Source organism: Euleptes europaea, chromosome 1 (assembly GCF_029931775.1).
Source record: "Euleptes europaea isolate rEulEur1 chromosome 1, rEulEur1.hap1, whole genome shotgun sequence".
Lineage (NCBI taxonomy): Eukaryota > Metazoa > Chordata > Lepidosauria > Squamata > Sphaerodactylidae > Euleptes > Euleptes europaea.
Genome location: NC_079312.1, coordinates 87,618,235 through 87,629,282, shown reverse-complemented (window position 1 = coordinate 87,629,282; position 11,048 = coordinate 87,618,235). Strand labels below are relative to the sequence as shown.

Below are 11,048 nucleotides of genomic sequence, written 5' to 3'. Positions count from 1 at the left end.
GTCCTGTAAGTATCAAGATAATGTGCTAATGAGGGTATGGTATGTTAATATGGAACCAATATGGAACTATTGTACTTATTATGGCATGGGTTATGCCAGCCAGGTGTACTAGTATCTGATAATGTTTTAGGCCAGTAGCTACATTTGTCTGCAGTGGAAGAGCACAATTCAAGTCCTGTAGCACCTTAAAAACTAACAAGATTTCCAGGATACAAGTTTTCAAGAGTCTAGCTTTGAGTCTTGAGCCATAGAATCCACTTTCCAAAGCAGCCATTTTCTGCAGGTGAGCTGATCTCTATTGCCTGGAGATCAGGTGTAATCCCAGATCTCCAGCCACCACCTGGAGGTTGGCAACCTGAACCACACACACGCTACTAAATTATTGTATTACTTTTCACGGAGTATATATGTTCCACCGTGTTACCGGTAGAGGATTACTGATTAGTTGTAACGGTGTGACTCTTGTTTGGTTGGTCTGCGGCTTTTACTAAAAATTCGAAGATAATTCACAGTGGGTCGCCGTGTCAGTTTGTCTGCAGTAGTAGAAAAGGACCAGAGTCCAGGAGCACCTTAAAGACTAGCAAAAATATTTTCTGGCAGGGTAGGAGCTTTCGTGAGCCACAGCGTGAATATTTTTGTGAGTCTTTAAGGCGCTACTGGACTCTTGCTCTTTTCCAAAAATTCGAAGTAAAGCTTTCATCTGGGGAAAAAAAAAAAAGCTTCGTTATTCTACACTGAAAGTACGATATAATGTCCTGGTGTTGTCATAAGAGTTAATAAATAACCACCGGTCACTTCGGTTTCTCTGTTCTAAGCGCGAACATTCGCCGCCCGCAAGAAAGGCGGAGAGGCTCTATGATTTTCTTATTCCTAGATAGGCTCTGCTCTAGCTCTTCTCGCGCGCGGACTTTCTTCACTCCATGGTTGTTGTTTTTCCCCCCCGCCTCCGTCATTTTCATGCGGATATTCCTACCTTGGATGACCTATAGACACAGGAAGGACTTCCGGAGGTTGCGGTTCCGGTACGGTGCCAGGCGTAAGCTCTGCTTTGGGTCGCTCCAGCACGGCATTCGTTGCTGAGGCGTCCCTCTTCCCCCCCCTCGCGGATATAACGGTTGTCTTGGGCGGGGGGGGGGGCTCATGCTGCTCCTCGGCATGCTGAGGCTGCGGGGTTTTCTCCTCGTGACCGGGCCGTCCCGCGCGCCCAGGTAAGTTCAGGAGCGCGCGCCGTCCTCGCCTGGGATCGGCGCCCCTTTAGTCGCTGCGTTGTGGCGGCGAGCTGCGGGGGACCTGCGTTGCCAGCGGTGCTCAGTGCTGCGCTAATATCGGAGGCGAGGGGAGAGGACGAAGGAGCCCCGAGGAACGCTTACGCACAAACCCTCCTCACAGGGGCATAATTCCTATTTATAGTTGCGCTCCAGCGGAATGGAAGCTGCATCTCTTGTGAAAGTTTTTCCTGCGTTAGGGCTTCCAACCTCGAGGTGGTGCCTGGAGTTCTCCCGAAATGACAGCCGAGATCAGTTCCTCTGGATACAATGCAGTCTGGAGATGCGCTACTGGACTCTTGCCCTTTTGCCATTTCGGGAGAACTCCGGGATAGACATCATGGTATACTGGAGATTCTAGGTGAAAACCCTCCCCAAGGTCCCCCATCCACTGACGCTACCCCAAAATCTACAGAAATTGGCAACCCTGTAACATGCGCTGAGATTTTCACTGTTTTTGCATCAGGGCAGCCGTTATAATATATATAATACGTCCCTAAACGGTTTGTAGAACCAGATTCAAAGCAGAAATTAGAAAGCAAGCAGCATAGAAACATTTTGCTCTGCTTTCAAAACTAGAGATGTATTACAAATGTTTATTGTTGGGCGTTTTCTGTTTAGTAATTAGTATTTGTAATGAATTCTTGATCACAGTGAACCCATTCAGATCTGTAGTGGCTATATCACGTGTAGAAATTTTATTTCCCGCATGGATGTTACTTCTACCTGACAAAGCTGTGATGCGTGCTTAGGTTGTGTGTTTTCTCGGACAGAAATAGAATCTTAAGCTTTGCTTTGTATTTTTAAAACATTGTATTCATTTACTTCATTTAGGGCTTTTCCACATGGGTTATTTACTGGTGCTTTTGGTAAGCAGGTTTTTTTCTGCTTTTCCACAGCATCATGGTGTAATTGTGCACCTTGTGGGTTTTCCCCAGCTTTTCTCCGATCCTTCCCAAACCCTGCATTGCTATGAAGTTTTTGGGGAAAGCATAGCAAATCCAGGATGGCTGCCATGTAGGTGGGAAAATCCTGCCCACATGGCCACCCCTTCCCCAGCCCCTGGCTATTTCTACATAGTTTATCTGCTCTGGATTCAGTATTGAGAAGTGTTTTTTCCCCCTGCTTCCCTATACCATTGTGGTACATTTGTGTACCTCCCCCAATACACTGATAAGTGTTTGTCCAGCTGCTGCTTGAAGACTGCCAGTGAACAAAGAACTCACCACCTCCCTAGGCAGCCGATTCCACTGCTGAACTACTCTTACTGTAAAAACAAACTCCAGCTGGTACCTTTCTGCCTGTAATTTAAACCCATTATGGTGAGTCTTCTGCTGCCAACAGCAACAGCTCCCTGCCCGCCTCTAAGTGAAAGACTTTCAGATACTTAAAGAGAGCAATCATGTTTTCCCTCAATCTCCTCTTTTCCAGATTGAACATTCCCAAGTCCCTCAGCCTTTCCTCATAGGGCTTGGTCTCCAGGCTCCTGAACATCCTCGTTCTCCTCTGCGCCCATTCCATTCTATTCACATCCTTTTATGATGTGAGGCCCCCAGAACTGCACACAGTACGCCAGGTGCAGCCTGACCAATGACATCTTGCGAGTTGGATGCTATGCCCCCATTGATACACCCCAAGACTGCATTAACCGTTTTTGCCACTGTATCACACTGTGCTCATATTTAGCTTACAGTCCACCTCTACCACAAGATCTTGTACACACACACTGCTGCCCAGAAGTATATCCCCCATCCAGTATGCACGCTTCTCATTTTTGTTTCAGATCTCGTTGAATTCTATATCTTCCTGTGTAGTCCCTCCTCCCCCTCATCTAGATCATTTATAACAATATTGAAAAGTACCACGCCCAAGAAACAACCCATGTGATGGCTGTTCTCCCAAAAGCCACCAGAAAGCTTTTTTGAAGGTTTTAAGAAAGTTACTAATTAATGTATCAGCATACCAGTATAAAAAGTATTTCAATTTTGGGTTAAAAAATCCTCAGAAAACACCCTGGTGGCTTGTTGCTGGTTTGCTGCATTAGCAGCTGTGGCAACAATGGTGCTTCCATTGGAGAGGACTGCTGTGTGGAAAAGACCCTTCTGCTCTGCCTTTCTCTCAAGGACTCAAATCATCCCAGTAGCCTGAGATATTTAGACCCATAGTTATAATTCTTGATGGACTAGAAGCTGTCAGAAGTATAGTGGATTTATATTGGGTAGCTCTAAGAGTTCCTTCATGATACTGAAGTGTTCTGGATCGATGTCTTTCAGCTGAGTTGTACAAGAAACGAGGACCAGTTTTATGCCATATGACATAGGGGGTTTAATGATTTGGAGAGTGTCTAACTTGAGATTTTTGTCTAGTAATGGAGGCTCCATATGATGGTAGTGAAGTAACTGTAGTAATGGAGGAGATAGAAGGTACATACACCTATGCATCTCCAGTTCCATCTAAAAAGAAGAAGAAATATAGAAGTCCTGGAGATCAAGGGGAAAAAACTAAAAAACCCAGGTGAGTGATTTTCTTCTTTTCAGATGACTTTTAATGATTTCCTAACACTCCCACTTGGCTAAAAAAGGTCATACACCTGGCATTTTGAACACACATGAAGCTCCTTATACTGAAACAGCCCATCATCCCATCAAGGTCAGTATTGTCTACTCAGACTGACAGCGGTTCTCCAGGGTCTCAGGTAGAGGTCTTTCATATCAGCTCTTACCTGATCTTTTAACTGGGGATGCCAAGGAGTGAACCCTGGGACCTTCAGCATGTAAAGCAGAGCCACAGCCTGTGGCCCTTTTGTTTGAACCTTGTTGGGAAATGTGAAACAAAGTGTTGACTTTGTTTTATGACTTACTGTTCAATGGCAAATTGTTAAGGCTTGTGGGTTTGCAACAGGTAAATGATTTTGAATTTGTTTCAGAGATGTTTCAGGTTATTGAAACAGTTGAGTGCCTGAGAGAACGTGTGAAGAAAACTTGTGTGATTTGTTTACGATAAAAAGCAGATAATTGTAAGGCAGATGGAGTTTGTGTCTTACCGGTGTTAGCTAGTTTAGAAGTATTTAAGTGCCCTCGTATTTTCTATATTCATGAAAATGTATGTGTGGGAGCAAGGCAGGCAGTGGATTGCCACATTCATATGCACAGACACTTGCCTAGTTATTCTCCATACCTACTTACTGTTGCTGTATCATATCACCTTGTAGAACAAAGGCTGTGGGGCTGAAAGAGTTGGATGATCAGGAAAAATCAAGACACAAACAGGCAGGTGATTAAATCGTTGACCATGATATGATAAAGAGTGGCTCCAGCTGGCATTCTAACTGGAGTGAAAGAAGAGCCTTAGTATGTCATTTACAGGTTAAAGCTTTCAGCCCTAGTCTTTATAGAGTCTTAAATAAGCATTCTTGTATTTTCTTACTACTTATCCAAAAGCAAATATATGAACTCTGGCAGGTGTGGGATGTGTAGGTTCTTTGATTCAAGTGTGATATTTTGAGTAGTTTGTTTGCTTTTCAGATCTGCGTACCTTCTGTACTATTACGATATATACCTGAAAGTTCAACAGGAGCTGCCACATCTTCCTCAGTCTGAAATTAACAAGAAGATCAGCGAAAGCTGGAGGCTGCTCAGTGTGGCTGAGAAAAGTTATTATTTGGAGAAGGCCAAATTAGAGAAAGAAGGTTTAGACCCGGTAATTTAACTTCGCTTCTTTCCATGACACTTTCAGGCATGGGAATCACTGTAGTGTGTGTTGCTCTACACTGAAAACCTACAAGAATAAAATGCTGAAAGTATTGTGGTCGTTCATTATTATTCTGAGAAATTTCAGTATTTTGAGAAAAGAGCAATAGTTTTTTAGAGCTGTAAATAATCTAGGTTTCTTTAACCAGCTACTTGACCTTTAAACAGTTTCTTGACCTATAATGCCTCTGGCTGGAGAAATTCCAGGAACCTGGTCGTATGGGTTCCTGCAAATTTTGATACAAGTAGCTAATTAAAATGGCGTAGTTACAGTGCATTTGCCAGGAGTCTTAACAGTAACATGAATACTTAAGAGTGTAGCTAACTAGACTAATGTTTGATACAGCACCACCTATAGCATTAATTGGTCATTCATATTTGCCCAGTAGGGTGCTTTTAGAGAGCCAGCGTGGTGTAGTGGTTTGGAGTGGTGGAGTCTGATCTGGAGAGCCAGGTTTGATTCCCCACTCCTCCACATGAGCAGCAGAGGCTAATCTGGTGAACTGCATTTGTTTCCCCACTCCTCCACATGAAGCCAGCTGGGTGACCTTGGGCTAGTCACACTCTCTCAGCCTCACCTACCTCACAGGATGTCTGTTGTGGGGAAGGGAAGGTGATTGTAAGCCGGTTTGAGTTTCCCTTAAGTGGTAGAGAAGGTCGGCATATAAAAACCAACTCTACTTCTTTAAGTAGTTACAAAACCCACTGCTGTAAAACAGCCACCTATGCATGAAATGATTACATTACAAATGTGGGGGGAAATAGGCACAATCTGCAGTAAGAATGCAGTGGTGTGCCTCAGTGGAGGAATTTCCTTAAGCTTTCAAATGGAAAAAGTGAATGGATTTATTGTGAGGTAGTGAAAGTTTTTGTAAAAATAGGGCGGTCTTGGTATCCTTTTGCCTTCTGAAGCAGTGATATGTGATGGGTTCCTCAAAACAACAATCTGATTGTTGTCCTCATCTCACCTTTTCCATAGAACTCGAAGTTGACTTCCCTGACTGCTGTAGTTCCTGACATTCCAGGTTTCCGTAAAATCCTCCCTCGTTCAGATTACATCATTATTCCCAAAAGCACTCTCCAAGAGGAGAGGAGTAAGCAGCACTTGGAACTCTGCGGGGCCCAGGGCCAAACAGCATCGGAAGGACTGACAGTGTCTGCTAATGTCACAGGTGCTTCCCACAGTGCTGTGCAGAACATCCTTTCTGTAGAATCCAGCCAAGTTGGCATTTCTGAACAGTGCATTGCCATTGAAGGGGTTGCAGAAGACCCAGCCTCATTTGTTCAGTCAGACACGATAGAAGAAGTTGTTGCATCAGAAATCTTGTCTCACTACACTCAACCTACAGTACATAATGTAGCTGGAGATATCATCCTGGATGAGACCCCTTTGGAAGTAGGGGACAGCTATTCTTATCAAACAGCCAGTGTGGTTATTGAAGAGACTTTGGTTAACAGCTCCTCAGATGCCTCCAATGGGAGTGTTAGTGTGGCACAACCACAGGTTTCAGACAGTCTCTCTGTGGTAACAGTGCTGACCAGAAGAGTAAGTAAAGACCATGGTAATTTCTCTTCATCCTGTTTTCAGATTTACACTCCAATATTAGGCATTCTCCCCCCTGAAAGGAGGTTCCATTGATATCACTGGCACTTACTCTTAAATAAGTGTATGTATGATTCCTCTCGCTCCTCATGGTATAGGATTTGTACTGTTATGCAGCTTTGGCGACAGATGAAATTGGCAGTCTTCACCCCACTCATTATAATGGGTTGTATCCAAAGAACTGAGTAGTGGAGCTCTGCTTGCAGAGATTTTCTGCTTCCATTTTCCCTCTGCAGCCCATTCTCTGAAACACTTGTGGGAGTTTGGAGGACCCCTGAGGTATGGTTCTGGGTGCAGGGGAGGCCTGTAGTGAGAGGGGGCATCAGTGAAAGTCATACAGTAGTGAACAGAAGCGTTAAATACAGGCCTGCTACTTCCAAGGGGGGGGGAAATAATTAAAGCCCTTCCTGGACTAATTAGCGAGGTGAAGTCGGCCAAATTTTTGGATACAAATTTTTGGATAGGGACTGGAGCTGTGAATGGGCAAAACAAATCTTTTTACAAACCTGAAAACAGTCCCAGGTTTGCAGAAAAATGTGAAATCTAAAAAAATATATTCATGGGAGGGGGGTAGAAAACCTGAAAATGATAAAAGGAGCACATGTAGCCTTAAGCAACTGACTCCCTCAGTGGCCATTGCTAGGCAACCACAGAGTCCAGGCTTGATTTTCTTCAGTAAAAGGCAAGGGGAGGAGGCAGGGTCGTTTTGGTCTTTGAGGGAGAACTGATTGGGTCCAGGCCTGGCTAAGGTTGCCAGCTCCAGATTGGGAAATTCCTGGAGATTTTGTGGTTAAGTCTGAGGACAGCAGGGTTTTTTTGGGTGGGGGCAGAGAGGCTTTAGCCAAATATGCCCTAGAGTTCACCCTCCAAAGCAGCAATTTTCTCCAGGGAGATAGCTGTTAGGTGGAAAGGAGATAGGGTTGCCAACTCCAGGTTAAGAAATTCCTATATATTTGGGAGATGGAGCCTGGGAAGAGTTGAATTTGAGGAGGGTAAGGACCTCAGAGGGGTATAATGCCGTAGACTCCACCCTCCAAAGCAGCTATTTCCTCCATGGGAAGTAGGGTTGCCAACCTCCAGGTGGGGGCTGGAGACCACCCAGAATTACAACTGCTCTCCAGATGAAAAAGATCAGTTCCCCTGGAAAAAATGGCTGCTTTGGAGGATGGACTCTATGGCATTATACCCTGCTCAGATTGCTTCCCTCCCTAAACCCTGCTGTCCCAAGGCTTCACCTCCAAATAGGAATTTCCCAACCTGGAGCTGGCAACCCTAAGTGGGAACTGATGTCTGTAGTTGGGAGATCTGTTGTGATTCCAGGAGATCTCCAGACCCCACCTGGTGGTTGGCTACCCCAGAAGGTGAGAAGGAAGCAGGAAAAATGGAGAGACTATGGGGGCTTTCAGAAAGAGAAAGAGGAAATAAGGGTGGGGGAAATGAGATGCCTCCCGCAAGTCCTTGTGGGTTACCTCTTGTATATTCTAATAGCAAAGTTGGCCGTACCTGAGGATTCTTAAATCTGGTGACTGGAGCTGTGGATAGACAAGACGGTTCTTTCTACAGTCCTGGAAAATGCACAATCTAAAAAAACACCACATTGAGGAGTTGAAAATCCCCAAAATGATAAAAGGAATACCTGCAGCTTTAAGAAATGGATTCCCTCAATGACCATTGCTAGGCAACCACAGCATTCCAAACTTGGTGTTTCTGTGAGTAAAGGGCAGGGGTAAGGGGCAAGGCCCTTTCCAGGGCTGTTTTGGCCTTTGAGGGAGGACTTATCATGGCTAGGACTAGGATTGCCAGCTCTAGGTTGGGAAATTCCTTCAGACTTTAGGGTGGAGTCTAGGGAGGGGAGGGTCCTTAGCCAGATATAATGCCATAGAGTTCACCCTCTAAACCATCCCTTTTCTCCAAGAGGACAGCTGTAATTTTGGGAAATTTCCAGGTCCCGTCTGGAGGTTGACAACCCTAGGCCTGGCAGCAACCACTGGGTGACTTGATACCATCAGATTTGCATGACTCAAATAGGCCTAGCTGCTTGCTACTATTCAACAGCAGGCACCCTACAAAAGCCAGTGTGATATAGCAGTTAGAACTTCAGAGTAATGTCAGGGGGACCCATGTTTGAATCACTTTCTGGCTGTGGAAGCTCACTGGGTGATTTCGGGCCAGTCACATAGTTTCATCCTGACCTACCTCACAGGGTTGTAGTGAGGATAAAACAGAGGAGAGGGGGATAATCTAAACTGGGGAGAAGATATGGGGATTTTAAGGGGGAGGGAAAGAGGAACTAGTGTAGGGAGGGGTACAGGGAAAAGTGATGTGCCCCCCCCCAAGTTCTTGACGGTTCCTTACCATGCAAGTGGCCTTGCAATTGAACCATAATTTTCCTGGGTAGAGGCTGCTGGGGAGGGGAGAGGAAAACCTGAAGACAGGGGCAGATAAATGTATGTTGGCTGTTGGGTGGGAAGGAGATAGGGGAGCAGGAAAACGGGAGAGGCTATGGGGGCTTTCAAAAAAGAGAAAGATGAAATAACGTGGGAGGTGGGAACTGAGTTGCCTCCCACAAGTCTTTGTGGATCTCCTGCTTGTAGGAGTCTATTAATAAACAGAAACATCACTAATTTCTTTCAAGCACTGTTTCAGACTCCATTTAGACCTCCAGATTTAGAGGAACAAAAAGGGCTGCTTTATCTACATTTAAATTGATAACTACTTTTGGAATGACCCTAGACACTTTCCGCTGGAAAACAAGTACTCTGTTAAGCAAACCTACTTTCTGTATGTCTTGTTGCTTTTGTATGACCTTTCTATTGTTGGATGCCTGTGATTAATGACTGCAGCATAGATAAAGTTGCACATGTTTTCTTACTCTGATTTTTATTTGTAGGATAGAGAAGAAAGTAATACTTCAACGCCTACCGCACAGTTCATTATGCTACCTCTGCCAGCCCATTCCGTTCTAGAAAATCCAGCATCAATCAAACTGGTCAGTGTGGGAAATGCCGAGGCCCTCTCTTTTGGAAAGCTTTTCATTTTTTTTGTGTATTATAATAATTCGTGTCTGGTTCTGAGGGAAACGGTCTTCCTCACAACTCGAAGGATTAGCTGTTGGGTTCCTCATTTGACCAGTTACCCTGTAAAGATAGCAGGCACGGTGACCGAGGTAGTAACTGTGCCCTGAGAGTTGGAGGTGTTGTTGCTGCTTCTCACAGCAACTTGTATCTTGGCTTTGTAGAAATGGCAGGCGGTAGGATCCCGTGGGCCAGGTTGGTTGGTAGGTGAACTCAGCCAATTCTGGTCTGCACAAAATCCCAAACTTCCTTGCAGTTTAAAAAATCCTAGGAGGTAGGGAGGGTGCATACCAATCTTGGGCCACAAATCCATGGCCGTGTCCCTCCTTCATTTGGTTGCCAGGTGGAGAATAAGCATACAGCCTGCCTTCTAGCTCCCTCCTGCACTCCAATAGGGAACTAGCTACTTTCTGCCTCTGTTATCTGGCTGCGCAACAAAGCAAAAGCAATTGTTTTCCTATTCTCCATCCTGCTGACATGGTTACGATGCGACGCGAGGCTGCTTTAATACAATGCAAATCAAATTTAGCATAATGGCCACAGACTGAGTAACCTTTGGCTTACTGAGGTTGAAAATGAGCTATGATAAAGCGTACCAGTGTAGGGATTGAAATGGAAATGGCAAGAATATCTCATTCCCAGTAAACTCCTAGAAACCCTGGCTAACATGAGCTACATTTGGGGCTGCCCACATTGGACTTCTGTCCAGAGTGAAGTAGTGCATGTGATCCTGTCCTGTGGACGTGTTCCCATTCCCACCACCTAGCAGCAGTTTGTTCACACATCTGGTCCAATGTGCCATCATTCGGAAACCTGTTTTACTAAATAAGCAAGTGTGTCACATATTTAATGAAAGATGCAATGTTTTCTCTCCCCTCCCCCGCATATAGCCTGTAGTATTAAGAAGCTAGCTACTTTGTTCTCTTTGCATATCTCCCCGCCCCTGCCCCACAGCCAAATCTTGAATTTTCCATTTTGTGGGAAGGATTTAACTTTCTGTAAGGCTTAGCTGTCATAAAGCATGCAATTTCTGTTGGGTAGTTGTGGGGGGGCTCATAATGTTTGTATCCTAGTGATGTAAATTCTTGTTCTGTGAAGTAATTCATACCCTGTTCACTTCAGACAACTACTTATACTCGCAGAGGCCATGGAAATTGCTCCAATCCTGGCTGTTCCTTCACCTATGTGACCAGACACAAGCCACCAAAATGCCCTCTGTGTGGAAACTTCCTGGGGGGGAAATGGATCCCAAAGGTATGTTTCAAATTATGGGAAAATGCATCTGGCTTTTTTGCTTTGGTTTTTAATCCAGAAAATAAAAGCATGGAAGTGGCGATAGAACATTTTTTTGTAATGG

General features: G+C 44.8%; 1 protein-coding gene across 1 annotated transcript in view; it reads left to right on the top strand.

Moving 5' to 3' along the window:
• The first annotated feature begins 1,137 nt into the window (after window positions 1-1,137).
• The window catches only part of HMGXB3 (HMG-box containing 3), a 28,430-nt gene continuing 18,519 nt past the window's right edge, over window positions 1,138-11,048 (top strand). The window contains exons 1-6 of the mRNA XM_056861407.1: window positions 1,138-1,208; window positions 3,632-3,779; window positions 4,790-4,964; window positions 5,994-6,560; window positions 9,508-9,606; window positions 10,814-10,945. Of these exons, the coding sequence (XP_056717385.1) occupies window positions 3,634-3,779; window positions 4,790-4,964; window positions 5,994-6,560; window positions 9,508-9,606; window positions 10,814-10,945 (1,119 nt within the window). The 5' untranslated portion in view covers window positions 1,138-1,208; window positions 3,632-3,633. The remainder of the gene's footprint in view (window positions 1,209-3,631; window positions 3,780-4,789; window positions 4,965-5,993; window positions 6,561-9,507; window positions 9,607-10,813; window positions 10,946-11,048) is intronic.